At 60.2% G+C, this 23,977-nt stretch overlaps 1 protein-coding gene across 33 annotated transcripts in view; it reads left to right on the top strand.

Moving 5' to 3' along the window:
- NCOR2 (nuclear receptor corepressor 2) overlaps positions 1 to 23,977 on the top strand; it is a 222,291-nt gene that overhangs the window by 142,055 nt on the left and 56,259 nt on the right. For 28 of the 33 annotated variants that reach the window (XR_003436770.1, XR_003436769.1, XM_027125072.1 and 25 more), the window contains 4 exons: positions 7,264 to 7,409; positions 8,813 to 8,985; positions 10,969 to 11,031; positions 23,475 to 23,617. Coding sequence is in view for 31 of the 33 variants with exons in the window: in XM_027125072.1 (XP_026980873.1) it covers positions 7,264 to 7,409; positions 8,813 to 8,985; positions 10,969 to 11,031; positions 23,475 to 23,617 (525 nt within the window). In the remaining 2 variants the exon portion in view is untranslated. Of the gene's footprint in view, positions 1 to 7,263; positions 7,410 to 8,812; positions 8,986 to 10,968; positions 11,032 to 21,089; positions 21,375 to 23,474; positions 23,618 to 23,977 lie in introns of those variants that run through there. The other 5 variants (XM_027125081.1, XM_027125098.1, XM_027125083.1 and 2 more) reach the window with 4 other exon arrangements.

Below are 23,977 nucleotides of genomic sequence, written 5' to 3'. Positions count from 1 at the left end.
CCGGGCCGCCCAGGCCTGAGGGAGGCAGCCGCTTCCGCTCTGCTGGGGACGGGATTGTGTCCAGATTTAGGGCTCCAGCAAGCAGATGTCCCTGATTCCCTGCCCAGTTTTGTGCTAAGTGGGCAGGGACCTATGGGAGGCTCGTCTAGGCCCACAGTCTCCCAGACACATCCCGGGGGACGCAGTTCTCAGGAAGGCCAGGCCCCAGGGACCCAGCAAGCTGGGCTGCCGTTTTGGGAGACGAGAGACACGGCCTTCTCATGGGCTGTGATGCAGTGGCAGGGGAGACCCAGCTCCCCGTCGGCACCGTCTGAGGCGGACCACACCAAAGGGACAGGAGGACGTGGAAAATGTGAGTGTGAATCAGTCAGACCCCAGGAGGTGAGAGGCTGTGTGGGGCTGACAGACCTCCCATCCAAGCGTTTCAAGCTCGGCTAACAAGAATCAGGAAATAGTTACCAGAAGAGCAGCGTTCGTGTGGCCTGGGCCAGCTCCGGCCACAACAGGAGGGGGCCCCGGGGCAGGGCAGGCGGTGACCAAGTTCCGGTCTGTTTTGTCCTTCCATCACAACGTCACCATTCTAGGTGATGCCCCAGTGAACAGGACAGACGAGGTCCCCAGAGCTGTCACGTCCACGTGGGAGAGGGACAGGGCACAAGTAAATTAGCGTGGTTACAGACGGTAAGCTGGGGTCAGGAGGCGGTTGACGGGAGAGAGGGCAGCTTTTAGGGAGCAGACTCTGAAGGCTTCTCGGAGGAGGGATCCTTTGGGCTCCGACCTCAGCGATAAGAAGGAACTGGTCAGGCAGAGCTGGAGGGAGAGTCTCCCAGGCAGAGGATACAGTGAGTGCAAAGGCCCTGAGGCAGGAACAAGTGTGGCATCTTGCAGGAGGAGAAGGTGGGGATTAGGGAGGTGAGGTGGGCAGGGGGTAGATCGCCCAGCCTTGTGCCGTGGACCACTGATTTTATTCCAAGGAGCGGGACAGGATCGACTGACAGTAAAACAGAGCCTTAGCTGCCTCAAGCAGCCATCTCCTTGCAGGCAGAACAGACGTCACGGGCGAGGGTGCTGAACGTTGCTCAGGTTCTGGGGACACGCCTGTGTGCAGTGGAGCGCTGGTGAGTGTCTAACAGCCAGCTTTCGGGGGGGCGAAGCCCCATTGTAGCGCATGCCGATCACCATGGTGTAAATGCTCCCATCATGCTGATTCCAAGCTACCCGCTGAACGTGGAATTGGGAAGGGGCCGTGCATAGCGCCTCGGGGGACGGGACCATATCCTCCTTCTGCCGTGTGGATGCAGTGGCATAGGAGAGCACAGATAACAGCCAAATGGAGTCAAGTAATTGGGAAGGGATGCATTTTGAGTACTTAACTACCATTGTTTTTATAATTTCTTTAATTGTAAGGTTGTGCATTTCCATTTTGAATAATGGCTGTTTTTAACAACTAACCTGCAAAATTCATGGAAACTGAAGTCTGCACTTGTGAGCTGGTATGCGCTGGCCCAACACACCTATATCTGTGTGTCTTATAAAGGCCGCCCTTCACGGGCCAAGGCGGCATCCCCTGCCTGCCTTTTCCTTCCAGGAAGACACGTGAACTGGATCAGAATGGTGGGGGCCGAATGTCAGGAAGGGGCTGCCAGCAACAGAAAACTCTTGTGTCTTGGTCCTGACCCCTGACCCCACTCCTCCCACCAACCTTGGGCTCCTGCGATCTCCCTTCCCCCACTGCCAAGAGATAGGGTGTCTCGAGGGCAGCCCCCTCCTGGATTTGCTCACTAGAGGCACTTGGCACGTAGTACATGCTCAGCAGAGTGTTTGTTGAATGAATGAGTGAGATTGTGCCGCAGTCGGTGTTGCTGGGTGTCGGGAAGGTCTCACCAGGCATTTAGAGGACCCGTCCTCTGAGCACTAAACCTCACCGGCTCCTCCCTGGATGGTTGGTACCACCTTTTCACTGGACTCTCTCCTCTCATTCTTGGAACCAATGGCCACCCCTTGACCCACTGCCGCATCGCCCTAAAACACGGCATGGAACACATCAATCCTGCCCACCCTCCACCTTCTGAAAAAAGCCCTCAGTGGCTGTCCACAGCTGTCAGGGCACCTCCCGTATTTCCGAGCACGGGCGTTAAAGCCAGTCCGGCTCTGTAGCCAAGTCCGGTATGTCATTCTGTAAGGACCGTGGGCGATTTCACGTCGGCATGCTTTTGCCTGAAGAAGTCCCCTCCCTGAAACGTCCCCTCTCACCCTTCTCCGCCAAAAGCCTCTGGAGATTCAGCTCGGAGGCCTCCTACCTCGTCCCCGCTGGTCAGGACGCATCACTGTCACACCTGCCATGTGCTGGGCCTTTTTAAAGCTTTCTCATCCCTGCAGCCTCCATCGGTCCTGTCCTAGCTCCGAAAGGTTGGGGACTGTATTTTCTGTGAGCGTGCTTGTGGAGGGAATGAACAGTTTGGCTTAAACGGGGGTGAAGAGGGGCCTGGGATTCCCCAGGGTGAGAGGCAGAGCACCTGCCTGTAGGATCTTGCTAGGAAATGCTGTGTGACCTTCGGCGGGTTAAGGTCTCTGTGTCTTTGTACGCTCTTCTATAAAACAGAGACAGTGCCAGCGTTGTTGGGAGGATTTTATTAACTGCAGGTATCACATGAGGAGGAGAAAGCCTCGTCACATGTTCGTGTGCTTCATCAGCATTTGTTGTTTGTATTCATATCATTTTCTGCACAGCTCCCAGCCAGTCTGGGGCTTCAGCACAGAGCACGCTCAGTCTGTCCAGCACTCAGCGCTCCGGAAGTAGGGGTCCCTCGGGGATTTGAACTGATGGCTCTGGCTAACCATAGATCCGGGCAGGTTTTCCTCAGAGCTGTGCTGTGGTTTGGGAGGGACGTCCACGACCAAGCACTGGGCACGGAGCCCATTGTCGGCGTGACCGATGGCATGTCTGGAAAGCAAAGGTGAACCTCATCCTGCGCTCCGGAATCATTTGAGACGGTGGAGTCTGGCTTCTGGTTCTTCTCCCGTGTCCACAGGCATCCGCTGCTGCCCGTGGCAAGGGTCCTGGACGTGTTTTGTGAAACAGGGACCCCCGGAAGCCTTGCTCCTCACGCTGTCGTCCGGCAACCAACAGTATCTGGCGTCCCTGGGAACTACCTAGAAATAGAGGGTCTCGGGCCTGCCTCAGGCCCACGGAGTGGGAACCTGCATTTTCCCAGTATCCCCAGGTGGTTCGTGTGTGCATTTCAGTTTGGACAGTGCTAGCCGGTAGCAGAGGTGGGCACACTATGGCCTGCAGGCCCAATCCGGCCCTCCACCTGTGTTTGTAAATGGCTTTGTTGGCATGTAGCCATGCTCACTTGTTTACACTTTGGCTGTTTTCAAGCTACAAACGGCAGAGTCAGTTGTTGCAAAAGAGACCGATGGACCGATGGCCCTGAAGGGTCTACCATCTGGCTCTTACAGAAAGTTCTCTGGCTCCTTGTCTTACGCTCTGGTCGTCAAACCTGGCTGCCCATGGCAACAACCTGGGAACTAAACACGCTGATGCCGGCCTCTCACCCTGAGATTCTGATGCGACTGGTGTGGGTGGGTCCTGGGCGTCGGGACTTCCCAGAGCTCCTCAGGTGATCTGTGTGTGCAGTTGTGAGAACAGTGGCTTTAAATTGCCCATGAAACCCAGCAAGCGCCGTCCTGCAGTCCGCGATGGGCCTGAGATCAGCTGCGGAGACCTAGCGCATGTGAATCGGCCCTGAGTTAGCCGTCGCTGTATCTGCTGTCCTCTGATGTCGAAGGCTTTCGGGGACAGAGGCGGCTGACTGGGGCCTGGCAGTTGGACCTCCCTCTCACGCCGTCAATCTCCCAGAGTGAGAGGAGCATCCCCACGACAGCCGCTCACCTCCTGTGCCCACCAGGAGGCCAGGCAGGTGGTCACCATTATGCCTGACGGTCCCTCCCAGTGGAAACCACGTTTAAGACCAGGACTGCCCTGGGGTTTCTCCCTTTCATCCTTTTCCACTCGCATCACTCAGCTCGGGGCACACGGACACCTCTCCAGAGGGAGGTGGAGTTCAGGCCCCAGGAAACCGGGAGCCCGTCCATGGGGTTCTGCGCCACGGCTCCAGGGTGGCTCTGAAGTCGCCGCACCCACTTCTCCCAGAGGGTGAGGTGTGGGAGTCGCCTGCCCCTGCCCTGGAGTGTCAGGGAGAAGAAGGTCACGGGGTCTGACACTGGGATCGTGCATCTGGGTGGGACGCAACCGACGGGAATAATGACCGGGTTCTAGAGCTGACTAGGTCTTTGGACCCTCCTCACGAGACTGGGTGGGGGCAGGTGGGGGGGTGGAGATGGCAGGAGGGAGAGAGGCCTGGGTGTAACCAGGGTCAACTCAGCCTCTGGGTTTGAATCCTGGCGTTGCCGTTTCCCAGCTTTGGCAGTGCCTCAGTTTCCTCTTCTGTAAAATGGGAGCAAGATGGGGGTTGGTGAAGGAGATGAGGGAGTACATAAAACACGTGCCCGGCACGTGGCGCTTGGAGCTCTTTTTGTTACTAATGCTGTGAAGAGGATGATTATTCAGGGGAGGGGGTCGTTATGGGCTGGCCCAGGCCCAGATCGGGACTCGAGGAATCTTGCAAGGGGGACAGGGTAGGCTAGGCAGAAAGGGGCAGGGATCCCCGTAGCGCCCCCATCTGAGGCCCAAGATGCTGACCAGGGTGTGGAGTTGGGTGAGACTCTCAGCAGGGCTTTGGGGACGACAGGATCACGCCCGCTCCCCACTCTGGGACCCCCTTTTCCCTCGCTCTGAGGTGGGGCAGCTTTGCCAGTCTGAACCTCAGTTTCTTCCTCTGCAGAATGGGAGCAGTGATCACTGCCCTTTTCCTCCTGAGGCAGGCTAAGGGCAGTAAGTGGAATAGTATTGATATTTGCAAGGCGCTCGGCGTGCTGTGGGGGCGGAGCAGCCCCCCTGGACGACCCCCCAGGTCACTGTTACTGCTGGTTTTTTCATCTTTGCCTTTATCCTCAGGACTGCAGAGGGGCTGGGAGCAGCTGGTCAATAGACTGTGCACAGCGCAGTGTCGGGCGTGTAGGAAGCTCTTGGGAAATGCTGGCATCTTCCGCAGTGGGGCTTCTTGAGGATTTGGAGGGGGACGGCGGCAGGAAGGCCCTGGGCAGGAGGGCGCAGGTGCAGACTTGCTGGGCAGCGACGTGCTGGCTGTGCCGGGGGCAGACGGTGGCCTGCTTGGCGGCCCAAGGATGAGATTCCAGGGGGCCTGGAGACCCCACCAACCTGGACCCAGGGGACGATAACAGCTGCTCCAGGAGGGAAGCCTGGAGTCGGCTGCTGGGAGGGACGGCAGGTAAAGCTTTGGAGTGAGGCTGCAGCCCAGCCGGGCGTTCTTGGCACCAACGGTGGTCTTAGGAGACGTCACGCTCCCTGCCGTTGGAAAGCCCCGGCCCTGCCCTTTCTGGCCCTGGGCGTCAGGTTCCTGGGTGTGCAGAAGCCGGGCATGTCTCCCTGGTGGCCACAGCAGCCATGCCGAGCGGCCCCCTGGGAGGGGGAGTCCTCCTCAGTCGGCCATGCCACCTCCCCCGGCTCTGGGTCCTGGTCCCTGGTCCCCCTCGTCTGCTCCGCCCCAGCTGCCATCTGCGGGGCCAGCTCCAGCAGAGGCTCCACGTGTCAGGGGTGAGAGGCGGCCACAGCTCCCCGGCTGTTGGAAGTTTAGCGTTTCAGGGTTTGGGGCGGTGGTGAGGGACAGGCTAGTTCAAGGACGCTGGGCCACGCGTCGGGAGTTGACAGCAACGCAGCAGGGGGTAGAGGGAGGCTGTTCCCCCCCTACAGCAACGCAGCAGGGGGTAGAGGGAGGCTGTTCCCCCCCTCCAGCCCCTCCTCTTACAGAACAGAGAGAAGGGGGCAGACCTGAGCCAGGAGGTTCCGGGGTGGACACTGCTGCAGCCTCGGGAAGCCCACGGTTCCCCGTGAACGTGTGGGCCCCCGCTGTGTGCCCCGGCGTCCACAGGATGCCTGTAGCTGGCCCGTGTTCAGCCGCATCGTAGGCCATAAATTAAAGCTACAGAGAGGGGCGGGGGGGTTGGTGGTGGTGAGGTCACAGGCCAGGGCAGCCTGTGCCAGGGACTGGCTTGCGTTCCTGGTGTGGAGAAAGATGGGGAGAAAGGGAACCGGGAACCCTCGAGCCCCACCCTTACTTTCCTCGCGGGCTTTGGCTTCTTTCTCCTTGGTTGGAGAGTTGGTGTGACCACACCCCTCAGGACACACTGAGAGGCTTTGCGGCGTGTTTGTTTTCGTTTCACTTGGCTCATCTTTTCCAAGGGCTGGAAAGATGGTCTGGTCTGGCCGCTGCCCGCAAGGAGGACTTCCGGGTGGCCGAGAGAATCAGTGTGTGCCTTAGGAGAAATCAGGCTGGACAGAAAGGGTGACGGTGTGGGGAGGAGCTCCCACTCCCCCCCCCCTCGGTGAGGGCAGTGTCAGCAGCCTGGTGCCAGCACCTGTCCCGCCCACTTGGGAAGGAGATGAAAGGAACAGGCCTGCAGGGTGGGGGGAGGGTGGCTGGTTTTGCTGTGAGCCCCTTTGATCTCTCCTGTCCAGCGGGGCCTGCTCTTTTCCCCTCTGAGGGCTGACTGATGTGAGAGGAAGAACAGGCCCACGGCAGCAAAAGTGGACCCTCCTTATAGCAGCAGCCATCCTCACACGGGCCCCCGGGGACCTGGGAACAACACTTCCATCTGCCCATTTTACAGACGTGGAGACTGAGGCTTAGAGAGATGGCCTGAGCTTTGTCAGAGGCAGGCAGGCTGGGGCGTCAGGGTGTGACCCAGGTTCCCCCATGTTCACCATGCTCTTGCCCGAAGCTGACCAGGGCCCCCTCCTTCCTGCCTTGGGGGCTTCCGCCCCACGTAAATACTGGTGCCAGATGCCGGCTCTGTAAGGGGCCTCTCATTTCAGCTTCCCCGCCCCTGGCTAAGGGGTCGGCACGATTTCAGGGGGAAGAATCAGAGCACAGAGAGGTCAAGACCCTCATCCAAGGTCACACAGTCACCAAGTGAAAGAGGCCAGGCGTCTGACACTAGCACTTTCTATACCTCACCCCGTGACTCCTGCCTCCCCCCAGTGCCCGGGGGTTTCTGCCCAGCTCACACCACGTAGGGCGCTGTGTTCTCAGCCAAGCTCAGCCCAGGTACAGAGGCTCACCTGTCTCACTGTTTTCCTCTCCCCCACCCCGACCCCTGCCCTCCCCTGGGGCCCGGCAGCAGCAGCAGCAGCAGCAGCAGCAGCAGCAGCAGCAGCAGATGCCCCGCAGCGGCCAGGAGGAGAAGGAGGACAAGGAGAAGGAGAAGGAGGCCGAGAAGGAGGACGAGAAGCCGGACGTGGAGGATGGCAAGGAGGAGCTGATCAAGTAAGGCCGGCGGCCGCGCAGCAGGGGCCCGGCCGCGACCCCCGGGTGGGGGGCACGAACGGGGCCGTGGACGGCCCCCTGGAAGGGTGTGCGCGGAGGTGGCGTCTACAGATCGCCTGCCTCGAAGGGAGGCACTTTCTGCTCTGCCTGTGCCCGACAGCCCCCCTTCCGGAAGCCCGCTCTTCTCCCCGCCCGCCCGCCCGCCCTTTCTTTCTGGAAGCCTCTGGAGACCTCAGAGACTGAGAGCTCATTTGAGCTCCACTCCTGAGCGAATAAATCCAGGCAGTGACTCTGGAACTCTTTGCCTCCTCCCTCCTCGGCCGAGTCTCCTGAGATGCTGGGGGTGGGAGGGGGGGTCAGAGGCGCTCGCTGCTCATGAAGGAAGGACTAGGTATGCAGGCAGGCGGCGGCCCTCACCTTTAGAATGATCCGCTGTCGGTGTGAGTTCTTGCAGATCAAGGCACAGCCTCGCCTCGGGGTGGGGGGGGCCCCCACCGGCAGCCTCCCGTGCCTGCCAGGGGCGGGAGCACAGCCAGCTGGAGATTCACTCCGAGGAAGGGGGGGCAGTGGGCACGGGCTTAGCGCCAGGTACCTGGAGTGGGCTCAGGAATGTGGCTTCTGAGAGCATCTGGCCTGTTACCCCTTGTCTCCCAGACGCTCCTGCGAGGCCCTTCAGGAAGATGAATGGAAGGCGGAGGTGATAAATCTGAGAACCCCGCAGTAAAGTCTCCCGAGTCGGCTTCTGAGAAAGTCCCCGCCCCAGTTATTGAGGTCACATGCTCCCCACACGCCGGGCTCGGCCTGCATGAGACCGGCAGGAAACTTTCCTCTTGCGTTTTCTGCAGGACACAGTGGTCCATGATAATACGGAAGGCAAAGTCAGTGTCGTTTACAGGACCCCTTGGGGGACGTCTCCTCTTTGGGGAGTTAAAGTGGCCTGAAGACTGTGCCAGCCTGCACCCCCCATGCCGTTAACCCAGTCATCTTGCAGACAGAGAGCAGAGAGCATCTCTGTTTGGTGAATAAAATGGTCTTGCAGATAGCCACCAGCCCACACCCCTACTTGGTGAATAAAATAGCCAGTCGGTTAACTCCCAGCCCACATCCCTGTTAGGAGAGCAAAGCAGACAACAGCTACCAGTTCACACCTCCCTTTTCATAACTAAGATGGCATCGCAGACGGCTACCAGGCATACTCCCTCATCTGGTGAATAAAGGAGCCTCGCAGACTGCTACCAGCCAGCCCTCGCCCCAAGCTTTTTCCCTCTTTCCTACCCTCTGATTAGTAGAAAACCGCTGGCAGCCAGCACTCATCTTGCTAAGGAAAAGCAGGTCTCTTGAAACCGCCACCTAGGTTCCCGGCTCCGGTGAAACCATCCCTGTCTCCCCTCCCTGGCCTTTAGGGAGAAAACGGATGACACCTCTGGGGAAGACAACGATGAGAAGGAGGCAGTGGCCTCCAAAGGCCGCAAAACCGCCAACAGCCAGGGCAGACGCAAAGGCCGCATCACCCGCTCAATGGCCAATGAGGCCAACAGCGAGGAGGCCATCACCCCGCAGCAGAGCGCCGAGCTGGGTGAGTCTCAGGCTGGAGCAGGGGCACCGCAAGCACAGCAGGCTCAGGATCCCAGCATGAGCTGCACGCTCACTGTGTGACCTGGGGCGAGTTCCTTAACCTCTCTGTGCCTCAGTAATGCCTGTAACCGTGGGGGGAGCGTTTTGGTGACTTCGTGTGTAGGAAGGGCCTAGAACAGTGCCTGGAGCGTGGGAAAGTCTCACTGGCTGTCAGCCGGGATTATTCCAGAGCTGGAGAGTTCACATAAACTTCCAGATCACCAATTTGGTTTTGTTTTTCACTCAGAAAATCTGGCCTTGGGACTTCCCTGGTGGTCCAGTGGTTAGGCCTCTGCTCTTTCAGTGCCAAGGGCCTGGGTTCAATCCCTGGTCGGGGAGCTAAGATCCCACAAGCCACCGAAAAACTACCCCTTCTTGCGGGATCTTAGTTCCCTGACCAGGGATTGAACCCGTGCCCCCTGCAGTGGAAGTGTGGAGTCTTACCCACTGGACCACCAGGGAATTCCCTGTACCTTCATTTCTGTGGGCCTCAGTTTCTCCTTCTGCTCAGTGGGTGCCCACCCCCAGGTGCTCTGAGCCTCACGCCCTACCCCAAGGGGGAAAACAAGAGAGAAGAATTGAGTAGCAGTTCCCAAGTTCGGCCACAGGGGGGCAGCCGGTGTGTGCTTGCTGTCTGTAGCGTTTTGGCCGTTTGGGGCCTGCCCTCCGGCGTGTACGGGAACCCGGACCCATGGCCTGAGTGTTCAGGCTGAGGCCCCAGCCACCTGGATGTCTTCCCAGGGTGGGAGTTGATGGCGGTGATGTTCCCTGTCTCACAGACGCCCGCCTCGTCCACACCCAGGGTTTGTGCCAGGCACCTCTTCCTTCTCCGCGTCGGAGGTCATTGGTACCCGTTTCATACATGGGCTGTTTAAACCTTAGAGAAGGGATGTTGCCTCTGTAAAGTCCCAGTCAGTTGGGGTTCAAAGCCAGCCCGCTGGCCACAAACCCCGTGCAGCTCCTGTGGGCTGGTGCTGGAGTGCCTGGAGACCCAGGGCAGGAGGGTTCCCTTCAGGAGTGCACTGGCGCACCTGACTTCCGGGGAAGCTCTCCTGGACCCCAGGCTGACGCTGGGGCCGGACAGCGGAGTGGAAAACACAACCCCAGGCCCTCTGATGGGCACCTCCCACCCCAGGCTCCACTTCCACAGCCTGCCTCCGGGGGTGCCGTGGGAGGGAAGGGGAAAGCTGGCCATGGTAGCAGGGAGCAGGGAAGCTGCCCGAACTTCCCTCTGATGGTCAGCGGCCTCTACCAAGTGCATACTCTGTGCCTAGCGCGGTTCCAGGCACTGAGTCCGTGACGCTGACGTCCCTCACGCTCGCCGCCCTCGCGACATCTTAAGCGACTTTCAGGGAAGAACGAGGGCTCACGTGTAGGGGAACTTGGAGGAGAGGCTCAGAAACAGCCTTAGCAGACACTCGGCTAACTCCCCCGACTCCAAGGCAGCTGCGTTCCTTCTCAGTAACACGAGCAGCCCCATCCTCGTGCCGCATGAGTCAGGGGAGAATATAGTGATCACCCTGTAGAGCAGGGCCCTCCCGCAGGGGACAGGTGGCCATGTCTGGAACCGTTTCTGATTGTCCCAGTTGGAGTGGGGGATCCTGGCACCTAGTGGGTAGAGGCCAGGGCTGCTGTTCCATACCCGCAATGCCCAGGGCAGCCCTCACGGCAGAGGGTCACCCGGCCCCAGTGGGTCCACGCGCAGGTGAGGTCCCTGCCCATCACGTCCCTCCTCCTCTCCCGCCTCCTCCTTCACGTGGTCAACAGGCTCCCAGCCGAGTGCATACAGAGGCAGCTCAGGGTCCAGGCCCTGGATCGCCTCGGCGTTCCCCTCTGCAAAACAGGTGCCTGCACACCCTCCACCCAGCAGGCGCCCCGAGTAGCCAGAGGCAGAGAAAGCGCCCCGCTCCAGGCTGCTGCCAACACGCTGTGTCTTCCTTTCCAGCTTCCATGGAGATGAATGAGAGTTCTCGCTGGACCGAAGAAGAGATGGAAACAGCCAAGAAAGGTGAGGGGTTTCTGGCTGCTCTGATCGCCCTCGATGGGCATCCGGGTCCTGCAGCTCGTGTGGTGGGGAGGAGGTTGACCTGTGCCCTTAAACGGGGCTGTGGTGTGGTCTGCAGTGGGTGTTCTCAGATTGGCCGCGTCTCCTCGGAGCCTCAGTTTTGTCCTCCAGAAAATGGGTCTGTGTGGCCATGTTGTCGGTGTACGGCTTCCGTGGCCACTGGGACCAGCACGTCATGGCCTTGCAGACTGAGTGGCGGCAGAGCACCCAGGTGCCTTGGGAGGTGCAGAGCCTGCTGGTGGCCACCGTGGCGGGGTCACGGGGTCAAGCTGTTCCCCTTCGCTGCGCCGTCTCCCTGCGCTGTGGTGCTGACCCCGCGTTCTCTGTAGAAGCCACCAGCACATTCATTGTTCATTGGAGCCAGAATGGCTGGACCCTTGACTTCCTGGCTCAGTGACCAGTCTCTGGGTCTCAGTTTCCCCATCTGTGAAAAGAGAGGGGCATCCGGGTTGGCCAAGAGAAGCCGGAGGTAACAGGCACTAAGCGTCCCAAGGATGGCCCGGCACTGTCGGGACTACGTCGGTGTCGATCCCCCGGCCCCCATCTCTGGGAGATGCTCTAGCTGCCCCTCCCTCCCCTGTGCCCAGGGCAGGGGCCGTCAGACCAGCTCAGCGCCAGCAGGAAGGCCAAGGCTGAGCTGGCATCTGAGCCCCATTTTGCCTGCTTGCTCTCGTTCATCTTGACCCCAGCCCCGAGAGGTAAGTCTTGTTTCCAGCCGTTTTGTGGACGAGGGAGTGAGGGACAGAGGCCCAGGATGGCCCGGTCCTGGAGCTGGTGACCTGGGCCTCCCAGCTCTTGTCCCCAAGGTCCTGCTGAGGCCCCACTGCTGAGGTGCAGCTCCTTTGTGCCCAGAGCTCCAGGTCATGACTCAGGGACGGAGCAAATGGCCTTTCTAATGAAGGACCCAGGTGCACAGGGACAGTTGTGTGCGAGGACAGCTGGGCCCGGAGGCTGAGACCTTGGACCATGGGCTGCCTGCCCTGCCCACCCCCTCCCCTCCCTCTGCCCCGGGAGAGGGTGCCTGGGGGCCTGAGCGTCTGGTCCTGGTGTTTCAGAAACTGACCAGGAGCAGCTCCAGACCTGATCAGGCCCCTACCGGGGGCCGAGCCCCTCCCCTCAGGGCTCCTGTCTGGGCACGCTGTCCCTTGGAGGCTCCAGACCTCCTTCCTCCAAGCTCCCATACCTCTGGTGAGGCCGGCCTGGAGGAAGGGCCGGGCTGGACCCTCAGCCTCATTCAGAAGAGGAGGAGCTGCCTTGGTTCCTCTCGCAGGTGAGGCCCTATTTTCAGCGTCTCAGGAGCACTAACGGGGGCCTGTGCGCATGGTCTCTGGCTGCCGGGGGTCAGTGGGTGCTGTCAGCCCCCCAAGGGGGCCACGCTGTCCTTTTCTCCTGTCTTCTGTGTCTACTTTGTGGTTTTTGGTGTGGATTCACCATGGGGTGCAAAAGAGGCTTTATTTGAAAATGTGTGATGTTTTTTCCCCCCTTTAAGTTTGGTGAGATACATATAATGTAAAAATCTACCATTTTAATTATTTTAAACTGTACAATTCAGTGGCATTAAGTACCTTCACAGCGTTGTGCAGCGATCACCACTCTCTAGCCCCAGAACTTTCTGCCACCCCGAACGGCGACCTCGTACCCATTAGCAGTCATTCCCCATTCTCCCCAAGCCCTGCCAACCTCTGGTGCCCACTAGTCCGCTTTCTGTCTCTATGGCTTTGCCTGTTCAGGACTTCGGCGTTAATTGAATCACATAACATATGCCCCTTTGTGTCTGGCCTCTCTCAGCATCGTGCTGTTGAGGTCCATCCATGTCGTAGCCTGTGTCAGCACCTCATTCCTTTTTATGGCTGAGTTGTATTCCTCCGTGTGGACAGAGGAGTTCTATTTATCCATTCATCCATTGCTTGATGGACACTTGGGTTGTTTCCACCTCTTGGCTATTGTGAATAATGCTGTTGAGAACATTTGTGTAGAATTGCATGGTTTTTTTAACCACACGTGAGACCCTGGGATCTCAGCCACCGGCAGTGATATTGCCTGGGGACCCACCCACCAGGGCCGTGAGGGGTGCATGTCCCAGGGCTACCAGCCTGTGCTGTGTCTTCTGTCGTCATGGCAGCCCCATCCCCAGCTCCTTCCCAGTTGCCCGGGAACCGGGAGTCGGCTGAGTCAGAGGCTGCCCTCTCTCTTCCTTTGGGAGACGGCTGGGGATGACTCACCGGCTGGGACGGGAGTGCGCCCCACTGTCTCAAGGTTGAATCCTCAGTGGCGGCAGCGAGCTCATCCTGGGTCCTGCCCGCGGAGACGGCAGCGTGCGAGCCCCCCCAGGGACTGTGCACGCCGAGGCCCTGCTCAGTGACATTTGTGATAATGTGATGAGTGCCAGTGTGCTTGTCCGCCGTGAATTATAGCAATCTGGACGATTACCGCTCGGGGTGGCTGCTAATGGCTGCCTGTTCCAGGCGGCGGGAGGGGATCGGGGCCAGGAGGCAGGTGCTGGCAGCCCCCAGGACTCCTTCTCCACAGTGGGCGGGGGTGGAGAGGCTAGGAATGTTCCAGTGCCCCCGGCCCTCAGAAACCCAGGAAGGTACCCAAAACCCAGCTGTGCCCGAGACAGATGGTACCCACCCATCCTCCTACCCATTTACATCGACCCAGTGCCTCACCCTGTGCAGGGCAGGGGTACCCAGAGATGAGCCAGCCCTGGTCCCTCCCTCAGGGAGCCCAGGAAGTGAGCAGCCAGGTGTCCCCAGGGCCTTGGGACCACTGAGCCTGCCCCAGCCATCCCAGGAGACTTCCAGGAGCCAGGCCTAGAAGGATGAGCTGCAGAGGGTCCTCCGTCCCCAGAGAGAAACTGGACCTCAGCCTCTGGACCTTTTAGCTCTGTGACCTCAGGCAAGCTAGTCAACCTCTCTGTGCCTCAGTTTCCTCATCTGTACAATGGGAATTAGAGCATCACCCACTGTATGAGTTTCCTGGGGCTGCCGTAACAAGGTACAAACTTAGTGGCTTAAAAACAACAGAAATGTATTCTCTCCCAGTTCTGGAGACTGTGAGTCCGAAATCAAGGTGTCGGCAGGGCTGGGTTCCCTCTGAGGGCTCCAGGGGAGGGTCCTGCCTCTCCTCCTCCAGCCTCTGCTGTTGCTGGCAATCTCGGCGCTCCTTGGCTTCTAGACATTCCAATCCCTGCCTGCATCGTACATGGCTGTCTTCCCTCTGTGTGTCTCTGTCCAAATTTTCCTCTTCTTATAAGGACCCACCCTAATCTAGCATGACCTCATCTTAACTCGATCACATCTATCAAGACTTTTTTTCCAAATAAGGTCACATTCACAGGTTACAGGTGGGTGGACATGAAATTTGGTGGCGGGTGGGGAACACCGTTTAATCCAGGACAACCACCTGTGTGGGGTTTTGGTGAAAGAAAACAGAAGCGCTTACAGGGGTGGTGACTTAGACACACTGAGTTCCCTGTCACTGTTTGTAATGATAACCACCTCCTCAGCCTTGTGACCCTGGCCCATCCCTGTCTTGGCCTCATGTTCCCTCGTCCTCCAAAAGGAGGCTGGGATGCCATCACCGAGGGGCATCCTAAGAGTGGCATGAGCCATATTCGTGCAGCCCTTGGCACACAGTACGTGCTCAGAAGGGGCGGGCCTGCAGTTCAGCACAGACTCTGGAGCCTTTCTTCCTGGGTTTGAGTCCCAGCTCTGTCCCTTGTGGGTGTGTGACGCTGACCAGTGCCTGTGCTTCCCGGGGCCGCAGGGAAGGGGCTGGAGGTGAGCGGCCTGCTGAGCAAGCGTAGAGTGACATTTGGAGGTGGTTTCACGGCGCTGGGGAAGGGCCCTTGGGCTGACACCCAAAGCACGGAATAACATGAAGTAACACTGTCAAGTACTTGTTGGGACGCCTGGGTACCAGGTACAGCTAGAGGCGTCATGTATGTCAGGTCACTTCATCCCCACGAACCTTATGAGGCAGATGCTATTACTAGTGTCTTTATCCAGATGATGAAATTGAGACCGAGAGAGGTTAAGTGAGCTGCCCAAGGTCACACAGCTGTCAATTGGTGGAGCTGGGATTTGAACTCACGCACTCTAGTTACAGAATGGGAATGGGGCTGGTGTGAGGTTTGGATGAGTGAGTCCATGGGCCTGGCTACTATTAATCAGATAACGAGAGAGGGAAGGGCCTCCCAGCCAAGGAGTAGCATGTGCAAAGGCCCTGTGGCAAGGGCAGCGTGGTCAAGTGAGAAGCTATCAAAACCCAGAGAACGAGAGGAAGAGAGGCAAGGAATGGAGAGGCCGTCGGGAGGGCCACCCCTCACCCCCCGGCCTTACCAGCTGTGGGACAGAGTTTGGCTGTTACTCTGAGAGCATGGGGAAGACCATGGCATGGGGAGGAGTGGGACAGGGGACAGGATGGCTGCAGGGTTCCAGGTTGGCAGGTGGGCACCTGCTCCTTCCTTTGTGCTTGGAGTCAGGGCTGCCTGTCCTGGGGCTCCTACCAAGTGAGGACTGAGCATGTGCAGGGCAGCCTCAGGGAGCTGGCTGCCTGCCCTCGGGCCCAGCGCCATGCTGGGCAGGCACTAGGCTGGGATGTGAGGCTCTAGTTCCCCTGGGAAAGGTCAGCCTGGCCTGGCTTGCAGTCTCGACCCAGCTGTGTGGGAGGCCCAGGGCTCTGCTGGCAGCTCCTACTGGTCTCCAGCCCCCTTCTCTGGTGGACAGGCAACCAGCTGTGGAGGGGGCAGGGAAGCCCCCAGGCACACCATTCCAGACCAGAAATAGGCACTGGCCCAGCTTCTGGCCACCGGCCCCTCCCTGGCCTCGAGTGGCCTGCCTGGTGAGGAGGGAGAAGGCGAGGTGTGCGGCCCCAGAGTGGGGTGCTGCAGGGACCAGGATCTGGTGGCCCCACGCAAGGCCTGTCGGGCCGGATGGAGCCCAGGTGGACCCCGAACTCTCCCCCAGTAACTTCAGGCTGTCTCTGCCTGCAGGACTCGCCCCCTTTCATGGGGACCGAGGGAGAAACCACTAATTGCTTTGCACCTCCACAACGCTTGTTGTGCGCACTGGCTGGTTTAATTAGTTTTTACGGATGAAGAGTCAGGCTTGGGGAGGGGAGGTGTGAGTCCCCAGCCTTGGAACTTGGAAATGTGGGGCCTGCCATCCACGTGTCCATCATCAAAGCCTCATGCTGTCCTCACTGCAGGGACCAAGGGAGAGCGATGGCCTCTGTGCTTGGACAGCCGTGCACCTGCCCACCGGCGCTCACGACGGGCAGCGTGGTGCTGTGGTTAGCGCACAGGTCTGGCGGCTGATGCAGCAGGGGTGCTGGGTCACTTCTGAGTACGGGAACCAGGGAGGGCCCAGCAGGAGACGGGGCCAGCGCCTGGAGCGGGGACTGAGGACAGTTGATGTACAGGAGTGGGGCGGCCGTAAAGGTTGTCAGAAGGGAGCCTGCAGCATCCCGGGGCTGCCATCCGTGGGGAGCTGTCGCCACCTCCGGCTGGAGAGAGAATGCTGAGCTTTGTCTTGGGTGCGCGCTCCCCCGACCTGGATGCTTCTGACGTGTGGGAAACTGGCCACTGTGATGGCTCAGAAGGAGGAGAGAGTCGGGGTTTCTGCATGAGCGCGGGGGACAGCCAGACACCAGGGCAAGCTCCAGGCCGATCTCTTGTTCCTTGTCAGCACCCTGGAAAGTAAAGTCAAGCATCTCCCAGCCCACCTGCACTCCCAGGGGCAAAATCCACACGTGGGCGTTCCAGTTGGTGCTTCCTCAGGGAAAGAGCGCCCTGGTAGGTTACACAGCAGTGATGATGTCTGTTACCACGTGGTGGCTGCTGGCTGGTTCCAGCATTTTGCACGAATGGTATTACTTAATCCTCCCAAGGGACCCTCAAGGCGAGTTCTCCATATTTGCGAACGCACATGTGCGTGCACACACACACATGCACACACACGCACACAACATGCACACACACGCGCACACATGCACACGCACACGTGCACATGCACACACGCCTTCTGCTTCACAGATGGGAAGACTGAGGCCCAAGGGGGCAGTGAGCTGGGACTTGCCCAGCAAATAACAGTTTGGTCCTGGGAGCAAACCACTTGGCTGTGCTCTATGGGAAAACTTGACATTGAACACATAACATGGCATTTTTCCCAAAGTGCTAGGGTGTCGGGTCGCACACAGGTGATTTTTTTTTTCATCTTAATAGGTGATCATGTATTGGGAGATCATTGGCTTTGATCATGTATTGGGAGATCACATCGTCACTGTGATTTGCAGATGTAATAGCTGAAGCTGAGGCTTATGTAGGCACCGAGGCTTATTTTGAAAAGGGTAGACGGAAAGAAAAGTTAACTTGGACTTACTTGGAAGGTAAGTCCAAGTTCAGGTGTGAAGTTGTCTGGCCGAATCCCCCTGGGGACTGGCGGGACTGTCAGAGGTTCAGATACACAGTAGGCTCCTGGCAAGGTCGCCAACCAAGGGCTGGGTCCAAGTCAAACCCACCCAGGGCTTGGAGTTTCCAAAATAAGGAAGTGGCATGACTCAGAACTAAGTCTGCTGGATTTTTTCCCCCCTCCTTTGACAGTGTTTTAGGCAGAAAATCTTGTTTTGCAAACTGGAGTTTCTCTTGGAAAGTGGCATTTGGCGGGAGGGGTGTGGATATGTCCCTCTTGTAGGCGGCCTGTGCTTCTTCATGAAGGGAACAGAAAACTTCAGGGCTGGCTGGGGTAATGGGGAGCGAGTGTTTCGGGGCGGGGGCGAGGAGGGGGTGGCGGACACTGGTTTCCCGAGGGAGCAGCTGTGACATTCCCAGGATGCAGATGGATGACAGTGTGGTGACTGCAGGTGCTAGAAAGGCTCCTCCTGCCCCCAGGTTATCAGAACTCGCCCATGGCAGGGGCGGGGGGGAGGTTGGCTACTGGTACAGGTTTGAAGACCCCAGAGGTGAGAGCTGCCTACAGCAGGGACCCTGAGCGGGTGGCAGCGTGCGGAGGGACAGAACAGGGACGAGGCCTTTCTGGGGGCCAGTGTACGTGAGCTGAGGAGGGTGAGTCACTGCTCCCGTGAGAACAGTTCATCCCAGGCCCCCAGACAGTGTATGGGAAGCTCCCCACCGAGCGTAGCCAGGACGGCCAGAGTGGGCTGGCCAAGCCTCCACACGCCACCACGCAGAGAAGCCCCTCTCACTGGCACCTCTGCGGCCACCCCCTGCTCCTTCACCTCATTCTGCGCTCCACGTCTGTGACTCAGACCTCCTGGCTTGACTTCCTGTCTTGGTCAATTTCACTTCCTAGTTCCCGCCTCTTGACACTTCAGAAGGAAACTCCTTCCTTAGGAATTAGAAGTGAGGTCAGGGAATCCAGACCACAGGGGATGTTGGCAGAATCTGCCGTCTGGGGCACCGGCAGAGTGTGTGTGGACGTGCCCCTCGTGTGAGAGGTGGGCACTCCCTGACGTCTCTTCTGGGGAGGGGAGGGTCCAGGACCCCCCCGGGGGATAAACTGCCCAGCTCCCTCCTCTCTTTGGAGCTCCTAATTGGGAGCCCCAGAGAGGCAGCAGAGATGCCTGGGGGGGATGCCCAGAGGGCTCCCAAACCCAGATACCCAGGGTGTCTGGAGTTTTGTCCATTTGCCTAATGCCTCCTGCACGCCTAGCAGTTGTGGGTGCAGAGACACGGCTGTCCACGACCAGTGGAGCCAAGGAGCTAATTTCGGGGAGTGATAAGTGCTCTGGAGATAACAAAACCCCACGATGGCAGGGTGGCTGGGAGGGCGACTGTGGAGAGAGTGGTCAGGGAAGGCTTCTCTTGAGGAGGTATCACTTGAAGCTGAGAACTGAAGGAAGACAGAAGGAGAGCTGTGAAAAAGCCATGCAGGCAGCAGGGACAGTGAGTGCAAATGTCCTGGGGCACATCCAAGGGCTGGGCAGAAAAGGTTCCAGTGGCTGGAGCGAGGGGAGAGGTAGGAAGCAGGCTGGACAGCGGGGCAGGACGGGCTCTGCAGAGCCTCATGCTCCACGCTGAGGCCTTTGGATTTGATTCCAAGAGCTTTGGAGCTTTGGGTCATCATTGGAAGATTTGAAGCAGAGGAGTGACACGATGGGATTGGCATCCTTGAAAGCCGTCTTGGGCCTCCCTTGCAGAGAACGGATCATGGGACTCAGGCAGGACGTCCGGGGTCCCTGATGTGGTTGGGATCTGTTGCCTGCCCTGGAGGGTGTGCCCCAGGGCCCAGGGCGAGGGCTGGGGGGCAAAGCAGGGGTATCGGGATGCTTCAGAGACCTGTGGCCTGTCGTTCCTTGGGTTTCTTGGGCAGGATGGAAAGGCTGAGGGCTGAAGGGACAAGCAGGTCAGTGACCCCGGAGTTGGAGAAATCGGTCGTGACCTGGATCTCGCTCCAAAGTTCAACCCAGTTAACTTTCAACCTCCCGGGAGCTGCCTGGGTCGTCCGTAGCAGGTGTTTGTACGGGGCGCGGGCTGACCCAGTCGTCACGGGTATCTCAGAGAGGGAAGAAAGAGGCCACCGTAGTCCCAAGACCCTCGGGGAGCAGAGAGCCCTCTGACGGGCTCCAAACCCTTCCCCCCATCCTCAGGGATTGGAGGTCTCATTTGCGCTTGGAAGAGTCCCCTCAAATTCTAAGCTTCCTCCTAGAATGCTAGGCTAGCCCTGCCCACCCACTGCCGCCTTCCAGCCCATCCAGACCTCCAGAGCCCCCCACGAAGGGCCTGGCCACCATGGCAGCATCAGGCTGGGAGGGGGGCAGACCACAGGTGGAACCAGCGCAGGGGGAATGACAGCGGAAGAAGCTGTTTGCTCCCGGCTGCCGGGGTGGAGAAGCTCTGTTTTTCTGAACCCTCATCTGTTCTTACCGCTGCTGACGCCGCCACCGCCACGGATGGGGAGAGAGGGAGGGGGAAGCCAGTGCCAAGTTGGCCCGCCCCTTCCGAACCTGGGCTTCTGCCACACTCCCCCGCCCCTCCCGCGAGCCTCCGTCTGGAGGTCACATTCAGCCCTGACGCGTCTCGCTGGGTCAGGCAGCAGGAAGATCGGACGAGCCCTGGTGCGTAGCGAGGCTGCCGGGCGCTGCTGCCCGAGAGGCTCTGGGGTCTTTGGATTCTGCCCCGCGGGGGCGTCGGGGGTCCGGGGGCTGAGCGCCCGCGCTGGGCACATTGGTGCCCAGAGGAGCCGCTGACACTGTGCTCCCTGGTGACGCCTGGCACAGCCAACACCTTCCCGCCGCCCGCCCGCATCGGCGAAGGGCACCTCGCACACCCGCAGCTGGGGCGGGGGGGACGGCTCAGGGGTGGCAGCGCCGGAGGAGCCCTGGGCCACCACGGCGCGCAGCACGGAGCCGCTTCCCCGCCCTCCTCGGAGCCAGCCTCCGCCTGCCGCCCTCCCACCGCCCGGCCCCTCCCTCCTCCCTCCCTCCCTCGCGCCGTTGGACGAGAAGGATGTGAGGCCGAGCTGAGCCGCCAGCAGACGCCAGCCAGAAGCCTTGCGGAGCCGGCACCAGGGCCGCCCAGCCTCCCGCCTCCCAGCCCGCGGCTCCCAGCTCCGAGCCCTGGAGCATCCTCCAAGCCGTATGTTTCCGGAAAACTTGGCGGAGGGGGAGACGCAGATGAGAGGATGTGAGTGAGTGGCTCTGGGGAGGGGACTGGGATGGGGGGGGACTTTGGGCCACAGTGACAGGGACCCCAGGGGAGACAGGGACCCCAGGGCGGAGGACTCGGGAGTTCTATACTCCCCCAGCCACTTTCTCCTGGTGCCCCTTCCCTTGCCTCTCAGGCTGTCGGCTGGGGCTCTCCTGGAAGGAGGTCTGTGCTTGGGGCGAATCTTGGGGGTCTTGGTTGGCGCTTGCTCAGAGGTGCTCTCTCCAGGTAGAGGGGTGTCGGCGGGGGGGTGGGAGGGGGCTTGCAGCTGGGTCTGGTCCATGTGGTCTCCGAGGCATGGAGGGGTCTAAAGTGCATCCCCTGTGCCTGGCACCCTCAATCTGGGGTTCCCGGGACCAGAACCAGAACCGGAAGGAAGCTCGTGCCCGTCCACTCCCACCCCAGGGACCCTAGCCAGCAATGCTAGGACATTCACCCCAGCCCTTCACGCAGCAGCTGAAGAAACTGAGGCCCAGAGAGCAGAGGGGATGGCGGAGACCACACAGCACGTTCTTGGCGGGGCTCCTGGACAGCTCAGTCCAGCACTCCTTCGAGAGCAGCTTTCGGGAAGGCCCGGGTGACCCCTCCACCCCGGCTCCTGCTTCTGCCACCAGTGGAGTTAAGTAGGACCCCAACCCCCCAGCCAGCTCCAAGCGCCTTCCTTATTTATGTGTTGAGTCTGTAAATGTCAACCTCGCTGAGGTTCGTACCCCCCCACCCCGCTCCGGGCCCTCGTCGCCCCCCCCCCCGCACCCCACATACCTACCCCTCAGAAGGCCCAGATGGGAGACCCGCCCTCTCCCTCCCGGGGTTCCGGCCCAGCGTGTTTGCCTGGGCTCTCTTGGCCCCGGCTGAGGAAATATAAATAAACGCGTCCCCGTCGTCCTCCGCCAGGTCCTGTGGAAGCGGCAGCTGCTGCGGGCGCAGGCGGAGGGAAAGGTCAGGGGGCTGGGTTACACTTGATCCCACGCCCCAGCCCTCCCCTCCGTGCCTGTCCTTGAGGAACCCTGAGGAGCTGCCCTGGGGCCATGTGGCCCCGTGGCCTCCGCAGGGGAGTCTAGCACCCCACCCCCCAGGGCCAGAGGCCCCAGGGCAGACAACCTGGGTCCCACGTCCCCTCGGCCCCTTGGCCCACCCCACAAGCTGTGAGCTCCTCTGATCCCTGGAGCCTCGGTTTCCCCCATCCTGCGGATGGGAAAGCAGCCGTGGCCTCAACAGCAGGGAGGAGAGGGAACCAAGTCTGCAGGGCTCCGCAAACTCCGGGTTGCTCGGCCGTGTGACCTGGCGGTTTGTTGATGCTGTTTTCGCTGCCGTTTTATTTCTGTGCGAGCCTTGTATGTAGCAAGCCGCCGGCACACGTTTGAATGAATGGATGGATGGATGGATGGATGGATGGATGAATGAATGAAAGAAAATACCGCCACACAGACTGTCCGCCCCTTACGCTCCCGCGCCCCTGAGAAACACCCGTCGTGGCCCTCCCCGCTTGCAGCTTGATTTGATTCAAGGAAAACAGCCTCAAACTTCTTTATGGGAGATCTTTCGCTAGTCCTTACGAGTCTAGCTCTGGGGCTCAGAGGCTGCTGTGTTCCCAGCACCGTGACTCAGGCTTCACGCCTGCTGCCCTCTGGGGGCCCAGTCCTGCCCCGCAGTCCCCGGAGGCCGGAGCCTCCCATCTGCCCCTTCTGCAGCCGTCAGGAAGGGGGCAGGCCCTACCTGCTCGGGCTGACCTGGCCACACAAGGCGCGCTGCCTGGAGATGCAAGGCATAGAAACGCAGAGGCGCTGGCCTGTGCGAGGCGTGTGCTGGGAGCGCTGCGGGCAGACGGGCTGAGACTCGGGGCTGGCTTCCAGGGGAGCTGGGGGAATGATGTTTCTGCAGAGCCTGGTGTCCGTGGCATTGAGAACGGCAGAGGGCTTGGAGGTGCAGCTCCGGCCTGAGTTTGTGGGGATGGAGGGAACTTTCTCTGCCCTAGGTGAATTTGGGATGGGGTCTACCAATTCCTGGGCGTTTCTCCCCACATCAGGAATCTGTGAGGCTGTGTGAGAAGCTCATGGAGATGGGGGGGTTGTGATTTGGGGGGGCAAGTCCACTCCCAGACCCTGAACCACGCCTGGTGGGCCCCGAGTCCAGGGTGGGCCTTTAGGCGTCCACGGGGAGCTCTGGGTTCTGGGTGTGCCCCAGTTAACCTGGGCGCGGAGGATCCTGGGCCAGCTCACCCCAAGCCGGACTCCACCCTCCCAGCCCTGCTCACACGTTCCTTCCTTTCTCTGGCCTGGTGCGGCCGGAAAACAGCCCGTCTCCCGAGGCCTCGTCTGCAGCTGCGAGCGAGTGTCAGTGCCGGGTCAAGACAGCCAGGGGAGGAGGAGAGGTGGGGCCCCGGGCGGGGTCTGCGCCCCAGACCTCAGCCCTCAGCCCCCGGAACCCTTGACAGTGGCCTCAGCAGGGGTACCCCCAGGGCTGCACCCACCTGCCCCTCCAGTTCCTAGAGCCCAGGCTGTCCCATGCAGCCCAGGGAGCCCAGGCCTCCCACACCCTTCTGGTGTCCCCCACCCCAGCCATCTCTTTCCGGAAACCTTGGGCCTGTGCAGTGAGCCTGAGCCCCGGGATCAGGGCTGCTTTCGCCCAGGGCTCTGTCTGCCCTCCAGGCTGTGGGTACGGGCCCCTGCTGCCCGTCCAGCCCTCTGCCGCCCCTCACCTGCCGCCCTCCCCCGCACAGGTCTCCTGGAACACGGCCGGAACTGGTCGGCCATCGCCCGGATGGTGGGCTCCAAGACGGTGTCCCAGTGTAAGAACTTCTACTTCAACTACAAGAAGAGGCAGAACCTGGATGAGATCCTGCAGCAGCACAAGCTGAAGATGGTGAGTGTCCCCGCTCCCACCCCGCCCCTGCCCTGTGCATCCCAGCCAGACCTGTGGGCCAGACCTGCAGCCCGGGAGCCTGGGTGGGGAGGGGTCTGCCACCAGCTCTCTTGCCCAGGTCTCAGCCCCTCGAGCTTCCCGCTCCGTGGTCCCCCGGAAATGCTGCAGGGGTGGGTCCCTGCCGTAAGCATCCCTCCTGGGTACTGCGATGCGCAGGCCCACCTCTGCCTCCCCACCTCCACCCCCAGCACTCCTCGGTCAGACACCTCTGAGGGCCCGTAGTGCCTCTGAGGGCTCAGGGCAGGGAGGAAGGAGCTCGGTGGGCCAGGCACTGACTCCCCAGGGACTCAGGGCTGTCAG

The sequence above is a fragment of the Aethalodelphis obliquidens genome, unplaced genomic scaffold, assembly GCF_003676395.1.
Source record: "Aethalodelphis obliquidens isolate GAN/ISIS:26980383/991018 unplaced genomic scaffold, ASM367639v1 scaffold28, whole genome shotgun sequence".
Taxonomy (NCBI): Eukaryota; Metazoa; Chordata; class Mammalia; order Artiodactyla; family Delphinidae; genus Aethalodelphis; species Aethalodelphis obliquidens.
This window is presented reverse-complemented; position numbering and strand designations above follow the sequence as displayed.